Source organism: Ammospiza nelsoni, chromosome 12 (genome assembly GCF_027579445.1).
Source record: "Ammospiza nelsoni isolate bAmmNel1 chromosome 12, bAmmNel1.pri, whole genome shotgun sequence".
Taxonomy (NCBI): domain Eukaryota; kingdom Metazoa; phylum Chordata; class Aves; order Passeriformes; family Passerellidae; genus Ammospiza; species Ammospiza nelsoni.
In genome coordinates, this window is record NC_080644.1 from 5903982 (window position 1) to 5922093 (window position 18112).

Sequence of the window (18112 nt, forward strand, 5' to 3'; positions counted from 1 at the left end):
ATTGATACCACAGAAGAGTGTTTGCCTGCCAGAGCCAGGGGTGCCAGCAGCCTGGCAGCGCCCACCCCAATCTCCCACATGGTCACGGATTACCAGCAGCCATGGGGAATTGGGAACTGGCTTTGTGTTGGCTGAGCAACCAGAAATTCAGATATCCATGCAAGTTATCTAAATGCACAGTCCTCAAACCTGGCCAGAGATCCAACGTTCCCTGCACCATCCTCAGGGATTGGCTGCGGGAGGTGTTTTGTGATGCACTGAACAGCAGCAGGTGCTTGGCCCAGAACCTCTGAGGTGTTTTGGGTTCTGGGGAGGTTCTGGGAGTCTGCCCAACACTCAGGACTCGGGTCTTGGTCATTCTCCATGAGATCTCATCAGCCCATGGGCCTGGTCCTTATCTCTGTGAAACTGTGAGCTGGCAACCACTCATCTGTGTCTGTGCCACTTCCAAGGTCTCCTGAAATGAGTGACCTTAAATGAAGGCCCAAGACGGTCAGGCCAGGCCAGCTTTTCTTGTCCTGCTGAGGTTGGTCTTTGATTCAAGAGGAGATTTGCTTCCAGCCAGCTTCACTCAGTAATCCCTTCTCAGGGAAGCAGAAAAATTTTGTTTGTTTTTTTTTTTTAAGTGCCCATGAATATATCCTGGTTCAAGGAGCATTCAGATGTGGTGCTTCCACAAAAGTGGGAGTTCTTAAAGGAGTATCAATGATCTAGCATCTCTCAAAGAAGGAAAGGTTGCTCCCAAGCCCCACAGCACAGAGTTACACTCTCCCAAGTATCTGGACCATGGCAGTATCTGCTGAGCTTCAGGTAGAGAAGAAGTTTGCTTGGAGACCTTAGAGTAGATCCCAGTGTACTCTCAACTCGAAGTTTCTAACATGCAGGACAATGTTCTTGTAGTAGTACTTTACAATAACATCCAAACTTCCTAAATATAAACAAACCTGAGTTTGTTTAAGGCCAGGACTTAAGATTTCTCCTGATCTCCAAGTAGGTGAACCATGCTAGTACTGAGATTGAGCTTTGGTTACTACAGAGGTAATGCTCAGGTGGAGCTGAAGATAGACAGTGACAAACTGTTAATTGTGGGGAGCCTGTTTACCCATGATGGATGACCACAGCACTCAGAGCACGCCATGCAAGGCTACACTCAATATTCTATAAGTTGAGTGTGGGTAATAAAATGCTCCATCCCCTTCTTTAGTGTTCTCTATCTCACTTTCCTGTTCAGATGAAATGGTGCTCACAGATGAACTGCCCCCAGGGAACAGCATTTAGAAAATATAAATCGGCACCAAATTCTTTAATGGGTCCAAGGCTGTTGTGAGGTCACCACACGCACAAAACAGGTCCCTGGTCCCCTGAGAGGTGTCACAGGAGGCATCTTCCCAGGCTTTGTATATTTGCTGTAACTGTGTTTTCATCTGAGCATCTGAATCCAATTTTTGTAGAGGTTTTAGGACTTCAGGAGAAATGGAAGTGAACTATCCTCAGTACTGTTCAATTCTTGCTCTTTCCTCTTAGCCCAGGTGACCAGCAGGCCAAGTGCTCACCAAGGAAGGACTGAGTGTGTCCTGTATCATTCTGACTCAGGTCAGTGATGTCCCATGTCACAGGAGTGGCACAATGACACACAACCCAGACGGCTGGGCACAGGGATGGCTCTGCTGCTGAAACAGGAGCAGCCTGTGCTCCCACACCCCTGGACATCAGGGCTGGGCACACATCTGTGTGCTTGCTCCACTGGTTCAAAAGAACACCATGAGGATCCTGGTTTTCTTGAGTTTTGAGCATTGGACTGAAAAAATGAAAGGTTAAAAAACAAAGGAAAGAGGGAAGAAAGCAGATATTTTGCTGGACAAAGAGAGCCTGGGGAGCAGGTGGGAAGCTGCCTGCAGGGCTGGCCAGGAGCTGAGAGGTGGCAAAGGAAGCTGGCACAGCAAGTCCTGACGTCTGCCCGCCTCGAGCAGGTGATGAAGACAAGCTGCTGCCTCAATTCCCACAGTATATTTTCATTAGGCCCAGGCAGATGGCAGCTGAGGTCACTGCTTCCACACCATCATCCTTTCAGCCCAAAGGTGTCAGGGAATCTGACATCTCAATTACTAAACCTGGAGTCACCCAAGCAGCACCTGATGGATGATTGGGGAGAGGGGATCAGAAAAGCTGCGCTCCTGATTTCCATGAATTCTCATCTTTGAGAGAAAATCTGGGACGTGCACTTCCCTGATAAACAACATATTTGTGTCCAATGTTCTGACACAAAAGCAGCTGTGCTAAGAATGAGCCACGGACACCAGGAAAATGGCAATTAAGCCCTTGTGGAAAACAGACCAAAAAGCACCCCTTGGAAAAGACATTTGATGTTAATGAGCTACAGCAAAGTCAAGGGAGGAGATATTGATCTTGCCCCAGCAGAGATCTGCTGCTCGCTCCTCCATAGCTGGTGAAGCTTCAGAACACAGAGCAAAATAAAACTTCTGTTCTTCACAAGGACTCTCAGACGTGGGGCCAGGGCTTAGCTAAGGCAGGAGGAGCCAGAGCAACACCACCATTGACTTTTCTGTGCTCAAGGTGAGACACAGTTCTGACAAACTGGTGAGAAGCAGCAGCTCTGCTGAAGCATCATCTCAGAGATTTCTGCCAAATACTTCACTCATTTCAGCTCTTCTCCTCCCTGTTATTACCACCTACTCTCCTATTATTACTTTACTACTACTGATTCTCAACTTTTTACTCCTGTTAATCCATACTTTTGTAATCCCTACAATTATCCCCACCAAGAAGAAGATGAAATAAGATTCTGACTCTTACCAAAGATCAATAAGCGAAAAAAGCAGAAGTTGTTTATTCCTAGTCTGAAATCTCATGAACTTTAAGGTAATATTATGACTCTGGAATGATTACAAAATATCTCAGATTCCAATTTCCACAGGGCGTTTATTCATTGAGTTTCCTTCTGCAACAAAAATACCCCAAACCACTGTGAGCAGATGAGTCACTGCAGCAAAGCACCACCCTGAGCAACACCCAAACCTGTGCTTTCCCCTTGAGGATTTTTCTCCTTAAATCCCACCATGAGCTGGGTTTGGGGGAGACATGATGATGTCAGAGATATTTGAAAGGTGAAAACATCCAGGGTGCACAACCCCAATGGAAAAAAACAACAAACAACCAACTTCTTTTTGGGGAGACTTTTCAGCTGTTTTCAGCAGTGTTTTCAAGCTTCTGTAAAAGTTCAAAATATTTGGGGTTTGGCACAATGAACACCCCCATCATTTTCAGCAAACGTTGCTAAATGCCAGGGTATTTTCTTCCTTTTTTGTCCAGAAATGTCATTTTTTCCCTCCTCATGTTCTTTAGACAGGGAAGAGGTGAAGAATGTGCTGCTTCAGAGACAAAAGTTTCCACTTGGTTAAAAACTCTCTTTCTACCAAACTGAAATACAGAGACACAACCTGTGCAGTTGGCTGTGCTCATCACATGTACTGTGGGAGAAGTGGGAAAAAGGGAACACTAAATCACAAATTATCCCTGGTTTTGGGGGGTGTTTTCACAAGAAAGAAAGGTTCAGTTCTACTGACCTCAGACACAACGTTTTGTTAATGGGAAAGGCAATGCTACAGCTGGGGCACTTGCTGCTCCCTGGATAATCTGCATTTTCTTAAGTGCTCAAAAAGCAATGGGCTAGTCCAGAGTTTTCCTGGAGGAAAAAAGATCACAATCTGGCCTTTGTTATCCAGTTTGTTCTCCAAGAGTTCATACTTGAGGGCCCCTGGAGCGGATTCTTGGAAAAGCTCCACTTTGCACCCCAGCCAAAATGATCTGAGTTTCCATATATTATTAGCACACAATGGAGCAACGTCAGCTCCCTTAACCCCACACCAGCCAGAGGGAGAGGGTCCCCATCAGGGAAAACCAGATCCTTCTCTTCTTCTACTGAGAGGAAAAGGGGAAGCCAAAGGAGCAGAGAGCGACCGGGAAAAATCAAAGTGGTCAACAAAGTCACTGTGTCAGCCGAAATAAAACCCCAGTTCTCCAAGGAGAGTTGACTTCAACACCACCCTGCCCTCAGCTGCTTTTTTGGCTTGGCTTTGGCCAAATTTCATTGCTGGTCTGAGTGGGTTTGGTTAGAGGACACAGTTCCTGTGAGTCATCTGCAATCTCCAGCACCACCATAGGAAAGGCGGATGTGGGGAGCCAGGAGACCTGGGCACGTCTGAAACACAGACCCCAAACTGCTCCTCCCTTGTTTGTCCCTTGGGCTGCAGGGTACTGACTCCAGCTGCTCAGGAAAAACAGGGGGGAAAAAAAGAAATATCTCATGCAAAAATTCAACTTTTTGTAAGAAAAGCTCCACCACTCCAAAATTAAAAATGTTTGCCAGCACAGCAAACATTTGCCAGCACATTTTTGACTTTTTGCCAAAATATTCTGGCCAAAACTTGGGAGAAAAAGTCAGGATTGTCTATGGAAAGCAGATACTTCTCATGAAAATATTCATTTAGTTAAATCCCCAGGTTTCTACTGAAAGTCAGCTTCAGTGGAAAATGCTGACGAGCTCTATTATTGGCACAGCTTTAATTTTCCTTTGTCTGGAACAGACACGGAGAAGACAGCATCTGTCAAACGCAGCCTTTAGTCTTACGTTATTATTTAGCCTGGAATATTGTTCAAGGACTTCAGGATAGGCTTGAGCCATCACAGAGCTGGGTGCTGGGCACATCCACCAAAGATGGCCCTATCCCTGGAGGGATGGTTAGGATTTAAGCACAAGCCATGGAGAAGAAGATAAGCAGCTGGGGAGAGCACAAGGTAATTTTGGAGGGGTCCTGAGCAGCGTGATGAGCCAAGGGATGCTGTGCTTCCCCTTGCACCTGCTCTTCCCCCCAAGGCTTTGTGCTCAGCCACATGGCAGCTGTGCAGGCTCACAGCTCCCTCAGGGCAGCCCGACTCTGCCCTGGCTCCAGAGGCAGCTGCAGAGGAGGGGAGAGACAAGCCCTGCTCTCCTCTCCCAGCCTCCAGCCCAGATGATCCCTGGGGTGGAGAGGAGAAAGCCAAGCAAGTGATTTCTATAGCTCCCAGACACTGCAGTCCTGTCTCCTCCTCACCCTGCAGAGGGCCATGCTCTGCCACCCTCCCCACTGCAGCCCACGTGTGCTGAGGGATCAAGTCAGAAAATCGGGATCACAGAACCCAGGTTTGGGCTGGAAGGGACCTTAGATCATCTCACTGCCACCCCCTGCCAGGGCAGGGACACCTTACACTGACCCAGGCTGCTCCAAGCTCCATCCAGCCTGGCCTGGGGCACTGCCAGGCATGGGGCAGCCACAGCTTCTCAGGGGCTCACTACCCTCAAAGGAGAGAATTTCTTCCCAAAATCCAATCTAAACGTACTCTCTTTCAATTTATAGCTATTGCCCCTTGTCCTATTACCATATACCCTTGTAAAAAATCCCATTATTCCAACTATTTTAAATCACACTACATTTGTGCCCAGATCCAGCCTTTCCAGGGCATCCCACTGCCAGTCTGCCACACTCCCCTTCTGCCCTCACTCCTCACGTGCCCTGCATCATTTTATGCTTCAACCAAACCAATACAACCACTTCCAGAGAGCAGTTAGAGAAGGATCTGTGCTGTTTCAAACAGCTTCCAGAACTGGTCACCCTCTTCTGTAAGAGATTAAAAAGGAATCACTAAGAAAGGATGGAGGCAGAAAAGAAATAAATAAATAAATAAATAAATAAATAAATGTATCTAGTTACTTTTGGTTAGCTGGTTGTGCAGTCCCATCCCAGGGCGCCTTGTTCTGCGCTCATTTGAAATATTAGCCACTTTTTCCATTAGAAGCTGTTATTCTAGGGGGATTTATAATGTATCTGTAAAATTGTCTCCAGGCTTTGCCTGGCATCTGAGCTCTCAATCCATGGACAGAATGTAAAGAAACTAGAGTTGTTTGATTTATAGGGACAGGGCACGGGGAGCCAGGGAATTTTTCCATGCTCAGTGGAAATAAATTCACATAGTGCCTCCGGTGCACAGGCACTTACTGCTCCAGAAAATTCACCAGTTGGGTGCAATCTCACACTGGCCGAGAGGAAAGCAGCAAATCAATTATTATTTCATATCTCCCTGCCTCAGACCCAGCCCTGGTCTGTGGCTCCCCACCAGGACCCACCCAGCCCACTGGTGGGTGTGACAGCCTCATTCCACTCGGGTTCGGAAATCCTGCCCTCGGCAAACCCTTTTCAATTCTAATTCCAACACAGGGCATTTCTTAACCCACCACACAGGCTCCCTGATAGAGAACCTCATGATTTTTTCCTGGGGCGGCCTATGGCTCATTTAAACTTTGCTCTTGTTTCTTAATAAGCATCTGCCCAAAGGTTGGGAGGGATGAGGAAGGGCTGGTGGTTTGCTGTAGGTGACAACAGCTCCTGGATGGCAGAGGTGTTTGGGCAAAGTGAGAATGGGGAGGGGGCAACCCCTTTGGGAATCACAAACCCTGGAAAAACACCCCAACACTTTGTTGATGGTCATCCTCTGTGCCATCCATGGCTGAGGAGAAGCTGTTTTGCAGGGTAGCCCTGACCTGGGCCAACTTTCACCCAAACTGCTGCAGGAGGTAGGACTGGACTGGGAAAAAGGGAAGGATTAGGGACAGGGATGCACACCAGGACAGAGGGAGGGAGAGCCAGAACCTTCTTGCAGCTTCCCTGCAGCACCGCTCAGCAAAGCACCGAGCCTAGCGTGGACGCTTCAAGGAAACAATAATCTAAAATTGGAGCACGGCAAATTATTTATTCAAACTACAGCCTTCCCTCCCCCCTTGATTAGCAAACCGCTGGGGAGTCAGCCCTGATTTTCCTCAGACAGATGCAAACGCTCTCCTCTCTCCCTGTGCCACGGCTCAGCCCGTGGGGGGCTGAGGAGCTCGTTGGTATTCGCATTGTGTAGCAGCTCCTTCAATTCACACGTTGTTCTGCTCTCCGGCTGGAGCACAAACTTTTTCTTTGGGAGCACACACTGCAAATGATGAATTTGTTTGTTTTCTGCCTTTTTTTTTTTTTTTTTTTTTTTCCCAGGGAAACATTTATACTGCAGTGTGCAAACACTTCCCCGCACGCTCACTCAACTATTTGCACCTAATAATAAAACGATTCATATGAAGCATTGCAACTCAGAGTGCCTGAGTCGAGTTTTTTGGGGGGTTGCTCATGTTTCCATTCATCATTTATATGAAGAGCCCTGTGAAGCTTTGAGGAACAGACACCAGAGCATGTAACACATCTCAGGGGTGTGCTGCAGAACTGAAGTGGGAGATCCCAGCACTGAAATCCTCCCTCCACTTGACTCAGAGGTAAAACGTCCACACAAGAGCCAGAATTTCACCCCTGGGACTCCAGCAGTGGGAGACCCAGAGCTTGGCAACAAACAGGGAAGGCTGTGAAGGGTTCAAAGTATCAAATGAGGCTGAGCAGAGACATGAGATGAACAAAGGAAGTTCACGTCATTATAATTTATTGATGATCTCGGCCTGATTGCTTCAGTGTTTTGTCTTAGCAGAGCCCACCCCGGGCAGCAGCGAGCCCTGCACGTCGCTTGGCCGTGCGGATGTGGAAGTGATGTGATGATTTACAGACAAAGTTTGCTCAATTAAATAAGAACATAAATAACAAAGCACCACGCTGGATCTCACCCTCACCCAAGCTCTTGTTGGGAACTGGCCAGCATCTCCTGACCTCACCCCCCACCAGAGCACAGCCCCAGAAATTCCCTCACCATAGTTCACATTTTTCCAGCTCTACCAATTCACCCAGCAAGTGCCATGGGAAATCGCTACGGCTTGAGGCATCCAAACTTGCTTAAGAATGAGCCAAACTGATTCTTTTCTTCAAGAAGGAGGGTCTTAAGGAAAATAAAATGCTGGGGGTTCTTTGTCCCCGTATCTTGGATACAAGAAAACTCCCACGCTTGTCAGAAATCAGAACAGCACCAGCAGTTCATGGCTTTTTCTTTTTCTCATTCCCTCCCTTTCTTTTCCCCCCAGTGTGTGAGTGTGTGCTTAGAGCAGGATGACACAGTGATGGGTTTAAGAGACAGTGAGTGCTGAGACACCAATTTCTAATGTAATACAGGGTGCAGCTTCTTCCTTGTGTCATCACGGGTGAAAAATCAAAAGAAATAATCCAGGAGACTAAACACACTCCCCAGCCATTCAACTCACTCATAAATATGCTGAGCAAGATGCTTTGTGCAAGAAAACCCCATCGCTTCTATTCTGTATTTTGTTTAATGATGAGTCAAATCCTCCACACTCGTCTTCCAACTGTGCCAGTCTGGGTTCACAGGGGTGCATTCCCACCCTCTTTCCTTGCAATTTTAGGCTGTTGGGTATCATTTCCAAACTAGCAGGTTCCCAGTTTTCCTCTCCCACCTTCAGTCCTGGGTCTGCTCCCTGACTCTATGCAGGAAAAGAAATGTTGTCACAGCACCCAACTCCAAAACAAAGAGTTTTAGCTAAACTCACCCCTTGGCACCAGCAAACTATTCAAAAGAACTTCACAGGAAGCCTGCCCTTTCCTGCGCGCTGCTAACGCTCCAAAATAAAGCAAATTTGGGACACGGCAATGAAATTAAACCCCTAGATGCTGTCATTTCCTTTTTAAGGCTGGAGGAGCCCTGGAGCCCATTAGCTATTGACAAGAAGGGGACCCTCCGGACCCAGGCTGGATGCGCAGATACTCAGGGAACAACCAGACCTTTGTTTATCATCTATGCAGATGTCATAAGGACCAGGAACCCGCACCCGCCAAGGACCGACCCGTGCCCACCAGGGACCGCGCTCTCCGCACACTGGGAAGTTTATTCCTACATAAATACATTCGTAATAATAGGCACATTCTATCCAAAACCTCCACTTCATCCCGAGGAGGTTTGAAATAATTCCTTCCGAGCCAGCACAAACCCCAGCAGGAGCGACCACGGTGGGATGCGAGTGGACCTCTCCATGAAAGGGGCTGAAGGTACCGGTGGGTTTGTGCACGTACCAAGTTTGGTTTGGTTTGCAACACCGCCACCGAGCCGCCGGGACTCCTCTCTAATAGTAATTTACTTATTTTTTTTCAGTTGTATTTTATAAGCACAAAGTTATTAATTGAAAACTACTTTTTCCTCCCCCTTTTTTTTTTTTTTTTTTTGAGTTTTAAGCACGGGTAAATCCTCCCCAGCGTCCCCGGAGCGCAGCCCACATCCCTCCACCTTGCTGCTCCGAACCGAAGTTGCGGAGGAGCGCAGCCCTGCCCGGGGCAGCGGGCACCGAGGCGCTTTTGTCCCGGCGAGCCGAACCCGCAGGTCCCGCCGGCTCCCCGCGATGCCGAGCGGCTCCACTCACCAGCTGCAAAGTGCAGAGGAAGATGAGGGTGCAGCGGCCGGTGCAGCATCCCATGGTCCCCGAGCAGCGGGGGCAGCGCGGGGGCAGCCCGGTGCCCGCGGCCCCGCCGCCGCCCTGGGGCTCCGCTCCGTTCCGCGGCCGCGGAGGTCGCTCGGTGTCGCTCGCTCGGTGCCGGCTGCCGGAGCCCCTCCGGGAGCCGGGGAGGAGGCGAGCGGGGCCACAGCTTAAAAGGGCAACGCTCCGGCGGCGCTGCCGTCCCGCAGGCTGGGCGGGCTGGCGGGGCGGGGGCTGCCGCCAACGCCGGGATGCGCCCCCCGGGCCCCCGCAGGCGCGCTGGGATGCTCCGGCCCCGGCCCCGGCCCTCCCCCGGGAGGCGGGGGCAGCTCCGATTCCCCGGTCAGGGCAGCGTCTCCTTTTTCTCCCGGCCAGACGCGGGAGTGACCGGTCCGTGCTGGGGCACAGGGCTGTGCTGGCCAGGTGTGCGCGCAGGACGCTCGGTCTGTGGAGATCCACTCCTCTTTCCACCCCGTGCAGGTGCTGGCATGTTCACCCTGGACATTGTGAAGCCCCAAACTAACCTAAAACGCAATGGTTTGTCAGAGAGGATGTACATGGAAAACAAACTCCTAAAGGGCGATAAGACACGGGATTCTTTAAAATTCATGTTTATGGGTATTTTACAGTGTACTCAGGCTTGAGAAGGAATCCCAGCTGACTGGGAGCAGAGGGATGTAGGAGAGCATCGCTCTACTTCCAAAAGTGCTTCAATCTGAGCACCTTGTATGCACCACTCGCTGTACCTTGCAGATGTAGAAAAGCAAGTCAGTCGACTTAAATTGTGAACAGCACAGCAAACCCACAAGCACAGAACCACCTCCTTTATGTGCCCGAGTCCTCCCTACTGCCTCCCCTGCCAAAGGAGAAGCAGGATCCAGAAGCCAAGAAGAAGAAGCAGGATCCAGCCCACCCTGTGCACGCACTTCACTTGTGGCCGGCCTGAGGAGCAGGTCACACACCACACACTGTGACTGGGACAGACTTGCTGCTAAGCTCAGCACAACACGATAAGAAGCTTTGGGAGAGCCTCATCTGGTGACAAGGTCGTCTCTTGGCAATCTCCAGTGGCCCCAGCGTCTGCACAACAGTTTGTTCTGTCGCCTCTGGCTGTCCCTTCTTCCTCTGAAGAGAGTCAGGGTTTCATTTCTGCCTCCCAAGCAGGGTGTGACTCCCCAGCAGCAGTGATCAGCTCCACTTTCATTTTAAATAAGTACAGCCCGCTGCTCCTTGCAGTGGGGTGAGAAGGAGGTGGCAGCTGAAATCATTGCAGCTCTGTCATTTCACTCAAGGAAAGCGCTGTCTGCCTCTATCCAAAGGAAGCAGGATTGGTCTTCAAGTGCTTGGAATGTTTAAAACCTTATATTAACAACATTATTGTTATTCACATCAGCCACAGGGAGAAACAGAACAACCGAACAAACCAAGTTTGAATACCTGAGATTAGAAGGCAGACTCTGAATTGATCACAAATCCTTCTGGTTTTAAATGGTAAAATATATTGATTATCTGACCTGTGCACTGTGCATAACCAAGGCATCAATTAATGCAGTCAGGTACAATAAAACATATTTTATTATGGGTGAAAGGAAAACACCCAGAGAAGAAACACCCAAAGAAGAAACCAATTTATTTCACCCAGAAAACTGTGGACTGAGGAAGCCTTGGCAGTATTAATATTCCCCAGAAGGTGGAATTTTGAATGGAAAAGGCAATGGAGCAAAGATCAGTTTATTTTTTCATGAATGCAGATAAAACATTCCTTACAAACTGCACAGGGAGGTCTCACTCTGCACTGTAGGGTCAGACAACTGACATCAGAATTAGAACAGGAGCTCAAGTTGGCCAAAAGCAGCCTGGGGTTAGGCTGGACTTGTTACATGCTCTGGAAACTGCTGGGAACAGTAGGGGAAAGCTGGGATGCAGCCATGCAGGTTAGAACCTGGCTTTTCTGCCAATTCTTAAGGTTTTCTGCATCTCTTGTTCCACCTCCTGCTTCTAAAAACCTCCTGTAGGCATTGCTATTTTCCAGCTCAGTTGTAGTGCAAAGGAGACACAGTGTGAAACAGCAAAAGGTATTGCTGCTGAAGGGCTAAGCGTGACAGAAATAGGATTTTTTCCACCTGCATTTTTATCTTGATAAGCTGTGCAGAAAACAAGCATGGCTTGGCTAGGATTCCACATGCATGTGAAGGAAAACACAGATTTTGCTGAGCTTTTTAATAAGGGTGAGGCCACAGCAATAACCCAAAATGTATTTCAAAGAGGGACTTAAAACTCCCAGAGCCTAATATTATAATCTTCATTCATATGATTTCTTACCTGTGTATCTGACCATCTGAATTCCTGCACGAGTGCTGCAGGACTACACATCTACCTTGAAAGTTTAATTCATAAAACCAACTACAACTTTAATTTAGCAAAGAAAGAAAGAAAATCAAAATTGCTCAGTATCCTGAATATTTTATTTCCTGAAGTATAAACTCACCCTCAGCTTTCAATGGATTAAATGTTGCTTTCAAGAGTCCATTCTGAATGTTAAGAAGGATTTCTCCTGATTAAGAGGTTCTGGATGGGGTGTGAGTGATTCTTAGCAGAGATATTGGTGTACAGGGATATGTGTACACAGGGCAATCACAGGCAGCTGCATCCCTCACCATCTGGAGAGGACCAAGGACAAAGAATTGGTCAAGCAGTCATTACTGAAACCCTCTCTAAAATCCCAAGGCACAGGGATGTTTAAGAGATCCTGGTTGTTTCTTTTATCCTCCTTTAATTCCTGAGGATGTGCCTGTATTTTAAGAATCTGATGCACATCCTGACTTCATGGAGGAAATGGAATCCTTCCATGGGATGAGAAACATCCTCAGGTTCAAATGATGCTCCAAAGGTTGAATGTCTCTGCTCTTAGACAGGATTTGAATCGGGAACCTCTTCTCATCCAAATGTACTGTTGCATGGATCCAGCTGCATTGCCAGGGGTGATTAACCTTAGATAGTGGGACCTTGTTATCACCTGTCTGATTACATTCAAATTTCTGGGAGAAATCACTGGTTTACCTTAGAAGAGAAATGAGAAACAAAGTTAGCACACTTGAAACAAAGCAGCAGCACCTTACCACAGCTTTTTATCTCTAATTCCTGCAGCCTCCTCACTCTGACAGATCAAGAAGAGCAGTAGAGGCTAAAAGTATTAGCTGGGGACGTGTCTCTTCACAGCCAAAGCCTGTAATTGTCACAGCTGCTGAAGGCTGGAGGGGCTCTTACATCCCACAGTACCATGGGGTGCATTATTCCACTCAGTTCATTTCCATCCACCTCCTCTCCATTTTAATAACATCAGCTGGGTCACGGTGCCTTTGCAGATGTCTGATCAAACACAGAGGTGTCAGAGTGTTCCAACCTTTCCATCCACACCCCAAAGGCAAAGCCTGCCTGGCCCAGAGCTAATCAGCCAGCCCACTCCCCTGCTCCAGGGCACACAGCAGCCTTCCCAAGGGGGAATGTCACATCCTATTTCTGCGTCACAAGTAGAAGTAAGCCCTACTGCCAGTGGCCTGAGGGATGGCAGCTCAGCACTGCACACAGCAGGATTTCCTGCAGACACATCCAAAATGATCACTGGCAAGTCTGCACATGCAAGGTGGGTGAGCTGTGAAGTTTCCTGCCACAGGACACTGTGGAAGTTTAAAATGTACAATTGAATTAGGATAAATCATCTTCCTGCATGGGAGAAGGAAAGGGCTCTCTCCCATCTCCTCAAGACTAATGTTGGAAGCAGAGAGAGGATCTAACTACTGGTGACTCAAGGTTGCCTCCAGTCACCTTGGGCAGCCAGCTCTGGCTGTAAAAACTGGACTCTGTGATGTGTCCCACGTGTCTTATTGAAGACTTTCATCATAGAGAAAGATTACTGAACCAACTAGAAAGAGAATATGAAAAAAAAGACAAGAACTCTTGACCTTCTAATTTTAAACTTGTAATTTTTCAAACCTGCCGTTACCCCGGCTAATAACTGCAGCTCTGGGACTGAAGCCAAGACTATCATGGAAGAAGACCCAAGAGAGGTGGCAATAGCCCAGACATGTCCTTCTTCTCTCCAGAGGGACCAGAGAGGCAGAGAAGCCCAAGCTGAGCAGCACCACAGTGGCACAACCTCAGCAGGCCATGGCACACTGATCTTCCTTTTGCAGCCTGGAGAATTAATTGCTGAGGAAAACAGTCTGGTGACAGCAAAGCACAATGTTTCAGAAATTGTTCTCATCACTGCACAAGAAAGGAAAAATTCTCAATGATTTTTACGCTTTGAAATGGTTTCCCTGCAGCCCAGGGCGATCTGTAAAATTCATCAGAACTGGTGTGTGAAATCTGTCATTTTCTCTCTGATCCCTGTGAAGTCTCCAACATTGGGGGGAGGCAGCCCTAATCAGGGCTTTTTGGCATTTTTACACCACCATCCTCTGCATTTCATATTTGTAATTCTCTAATATTAACTTGCTGGGCTGCACAACCAATTCTCATCACTCTTTGATGAGCAGGTGGAGGATGGCAGAGGTAGATGCAGATTCACCAAAGTTCTCTGATATATCAGAGTAACATCAAGGGGAATAATTTGTCCATATCTGGCTGATGCAGCTGTCCTGTTTGTGAGATCAAGGCCTGTATGAAGGAAACCTGACTGGTTCAAACACATCAGCAGCACCCATTTGGAGTCAAGGTTCAAATTCACACATTTATAGCTTTGCTAATGTGGTAATTCTGCCATAACATCCCACAAACAGCCTCTCACAGCCTTCTTTGCTCTATTTCTCCATGGCTATAAAGGAAAAACATTGATACAGATACAACCTGGAGGCTGCCAGCATGTTTGTTAGCCTGAGATGGTGCCTTGTGCCACAGACCACCTCACCCAAACAGCAGCACTGAAAATCCTCCCTCATCCACTGAAATCCCTCACCTGTCTTATTGGTCTGGACACCAAAAACATGTAACAACTACTGAACTTGAGAAAGGCTGCTCAAACTAGTGCTGTAGTAGCTGTGGGGATGGCATGTGCAGGGATAGGACCCAGGGAACAGCATGGAGTTGTGTTAGGAGAGGTTTAGGTTGGATATTTGGAACAGATACTGCCCAAGGGGGTGGCTAGGCATTGGAACAGCTTCCCAGGGAAGTGGTCTTGCCTCCCAGACTGGCAGAGCTCACGGAATGTTTGGACAATGCTCTCAGGCACATGAAGGAATTGTTCTGTGCAGGGCCAGGAGCTTGATGGACCCTTACACCTTCCCACCTATGATATTCTGTGATTTTATGTCAGCATTCCTGACAAAACAGGCACAGCCTGGAGCAGAGAGGAGGCAGTGCCTGAAGGGTTAAACCCTGCAGGAGAAGCACAGCTGACACCCCAGCACCTCAGCCATGCAATCCGAGTAGCTGGCATGACTGCAGCCACATTTCCAGCCGCAGTTTCACTAGGCACTGTGACCAAGGAGTAATTCAATGCAGCTGCCAAGGTCCCTGGGTATTGATACCAAGTGATTATTCAAGGTTTCCATGCAACAGTTGCATTTCTCAAATGATATGACAAAAAAGAGAGCCTGAAGGGTGAGAGCAGTCTCTGGTTTCAGGCATTGGCTTAGGGTGCTCTCATTTAGAAAAGCTGCTTCCCCATTTGCTTAGGAATAATTTCTTCCATGATTACAAACTTCCCTCAGCCAATTTAACAAGTCTCAAGTGATGTGATGGAGAAGAAATCAATAACAAGTTTCTTTTAGCATGTCTCTTGAAGGGCATCTGCAGCAGTGTGGGTGTGCAGTGTCAGGAGTCCTGCCCCGAGGAGGAATGGAACATGCAGCCAAAGATCTTCCAAAACATACACACACAAACCCAGCTATTTTTCTGCTGTGTTTTCAGTGATATTCTCTCCAATCCCAGCCAGGGAGAGCTAATGCTTATTAAGAAGTCAGCAGTGTCAGGTGCCACCAGGCTGAGGGAGCATTTTTTACACACATTTACTTAAGAAAGACTTAATTACCTTGGAAATAAGCCACTTGAACCAGCCTCCCAGAGTTCATTCTGAATATCCACAGAGTAGATTCAAGCAGCACTTCCAGGCTTTTTCCCTCTCCTGGACTAAACTGGCCACTTTGACAGCTTTGATTGACAGTGCTACAAACTGTGATGTGACACACATGGATGTGACATAAACACAAAGTTAAGGCTGCATGGAGTAACAGCTGCTTTTAAAAGAAACGGTTTTGCTTTTCTGTTTGCTGTTCTTATATCAGAGTAAAGCTTCCTGTGGTCTCATGTAAAAGCCTTCCAAGTTTTGTTCAATTTTTGAAATGAAAAAAATGTGCACAGGGAGAAGAACTGATGGGGGTTTTAAATACAAGCATTTGCTTAAGTTTTGTTTCAGCTCCAGCTCTGAGGTGGAAAAATATAATGAAAGGATGCCTGAATGACCTGATGGGTAGCAGAAATACACACATTAAAATGCCCTCCCAGCTGTGTGGGGGAGTGGGCACAGGGAGCTCAATCAGGAGTGAATTCCCTATAAATATGTAGAGGAAGGATGGGGGCTGATTGCTGTCCTGATCTTGTTTGTGCTTTGAAGAGCTGGACATGAAATTCAGTGCTGGAGCCTGTGGTGTGTGGTCATGGCATAGGCAGGACTGTGATTTAGCTGTAGGACTAAAGCCCTGCCTAAACTCTGGCTTCTGGTGCCTGACCTGAGCCGGGCTGTGCTGGTCATTAGATGGAGTTACTCATTTGTGTCAGTGTCAAGTAACTGAGGAAATGTATCAGAAAACACTGGTTTCTCAGCTGAAAAGGAAGCAAAACATTAATGTTCCCTTGTACAAGGAAAGGGAAGAGACTGTTTTATTAAGTGCATGTGACATTTCTGTAGCTTAATGGCAATACTTATTGTAGCTGGCTAGGTTTGCTAGACTGTGGCTGCCAAATGCAATGAGTATCAATAACCCCGAGTGCTATGATTAATAAAAATAAACCTTATTCATTCAGCATAATAAATAATAATATAAAAACAAACATTTAATAACAACTGGTGTTTCATCCTGTGGCAGAAAATATGTCACATACAATTTTTCTAGTATGTTTTTGTGTAATATAATGTTAATAGGAATCTTCTGTTGAGATTTACAAAAATAAGACCCTCACCAAAGTCACTGAACTCTCAAGCCAGTGAAGTTGAAAAAGGTGAAGCCTTTGGTGGCTCAACCTGCAGTTCCCAGGGTGCTACTCAGAGCAGGCAACACAGAAGTACCAAAAAACCCTGCAGGAAAAGGGTGTTAGCACAGCCCTATCAATTAACCAGACCTCTCCTGGTGCTAGAAGGGCTGAGTTTGGGATGGCATTATTATTCACACAGTTACAGACACAGCTCTGAGTTACAGACACACTTCTGTGTTACATCCACAGTTGTACTTTATTCACACAGTTCCATAAGTCACACCCAGTGATAATGCAGAACTCCAGTGGTGACATTTATCATGCAAACAGGCCCATTCCTCGCTCCTTGCTCCTCAGATTTATTAAGTAGATTTATCTAAGAAGGGATCTGCATTTCTTCTTGTTCCCCCTCAATTTAAGTGTTGTGACATCCTGATATAGTGGCTCATCTCAGGTGTGTTGGGAGGGAAAAAGGCAATAAAAAATCACAGTTTCTCAGTCCATGACAAGTGCTGCTTCTAGTGAGGGTTGTAATTCAGCCCACATAGGCATCAGTAAACAAGTCCAAAAAGGCTTTTGCCTTTAATATTTGAAGCTCAGGCTGTCAGCTATTCTAGAAGAGAATTTTTCAGGTATTTTTGTGTGATTTAAACCGAGAGATAATGCCACTTCACTAATGTCAAGGATTTCAATATTTAATAACCAAAATCTAGTCTTATTAATAGATTAAAAAGGGTTTAGTAAATCTGTAAAACAGGAAAAAGTGAAAATGCATGCTCTTTGGTATAAATCCTCTTCCAGAGATTCTTTTTCCCCTAAGAAGTTTCAAAGCCATCATACAAAATCATTAATTTACCAGCAAAATTGCACACTGGGTAGCTTATCTTAGTAAGTTTCCACTTGCTGTTAGTCTTCTTCAGTGCAATTATGGTGAACTTATTCATGAAATCTCTGCAGAATTTGGCTCTAGCTGTTTTCTGTGCTCTCAAATCAGACTGACCTTTACATGTTTGCATATTGTCCTTTTGAAGCCAAGCAAAATGATTTGTATCTGGAAAATCTCAACATGGAAAACAGCTCAAGGATACTGTGCCTGCCTGGTATTATTTTATGCTGTAATTTGTTCCTTATCATCATGTTTCATATGTTCTTGACATTGGGCATAACAATTATAACAATGGCAATTGTGCTAAAAATATTTGTCATTTAGTTTCAAGCTAGAAACAGCTCATAAGCAGATAAAGGGAACAAGTAGGGAAGGCAAAGCTGGCTGCCTTTGCAAATGTTTTTGCTTGGCATTATCTATTATCTCAGAATAGACATTTGCCACACATTGCAGAGATGGGGAGAGAGCTATGCACCCATCCCAAATTCCAGGAACGGTGCAAACCAGACTTGCCAGGCAATGGCACACATTTATTTGCTTGCTGGGAAAGACAAATGTTTGTGGCATCTTTTCATTCCTGCTGC

General features: G+C 46.8%; 1 protein-coding gene across 3 annotated transcripts in view; it reads right to left on the minus strand.

Annotated features, from left to right (window-relative positions):
* Positions 1–9615, minus strand: part of NKAIN4 (sodium/potassium transporting ATPase interacting 4) — a 50874-nt gene extending 41259 nt beyond the window's left edge. For all 3 annotated transcript variants that reach the window (XR_009419289.1, XM_059480937.1, XM_059480936.1), the window contains exon 1: positions 9398–9615. Coding sequence is in view for 2 of the 3 variants with exons in the window: in XM_059480937.1 (XP_059336920.1) it covers positions 9398–9451 (54 nt within the window). In the remaining variant the exon portion in view is untranslated. The remainder of the gene's footprint in view (positions 1–9397) is intronic.
* Between the last annotated feature and the right edge of the window lie 8497 nt (positions 9616–18112).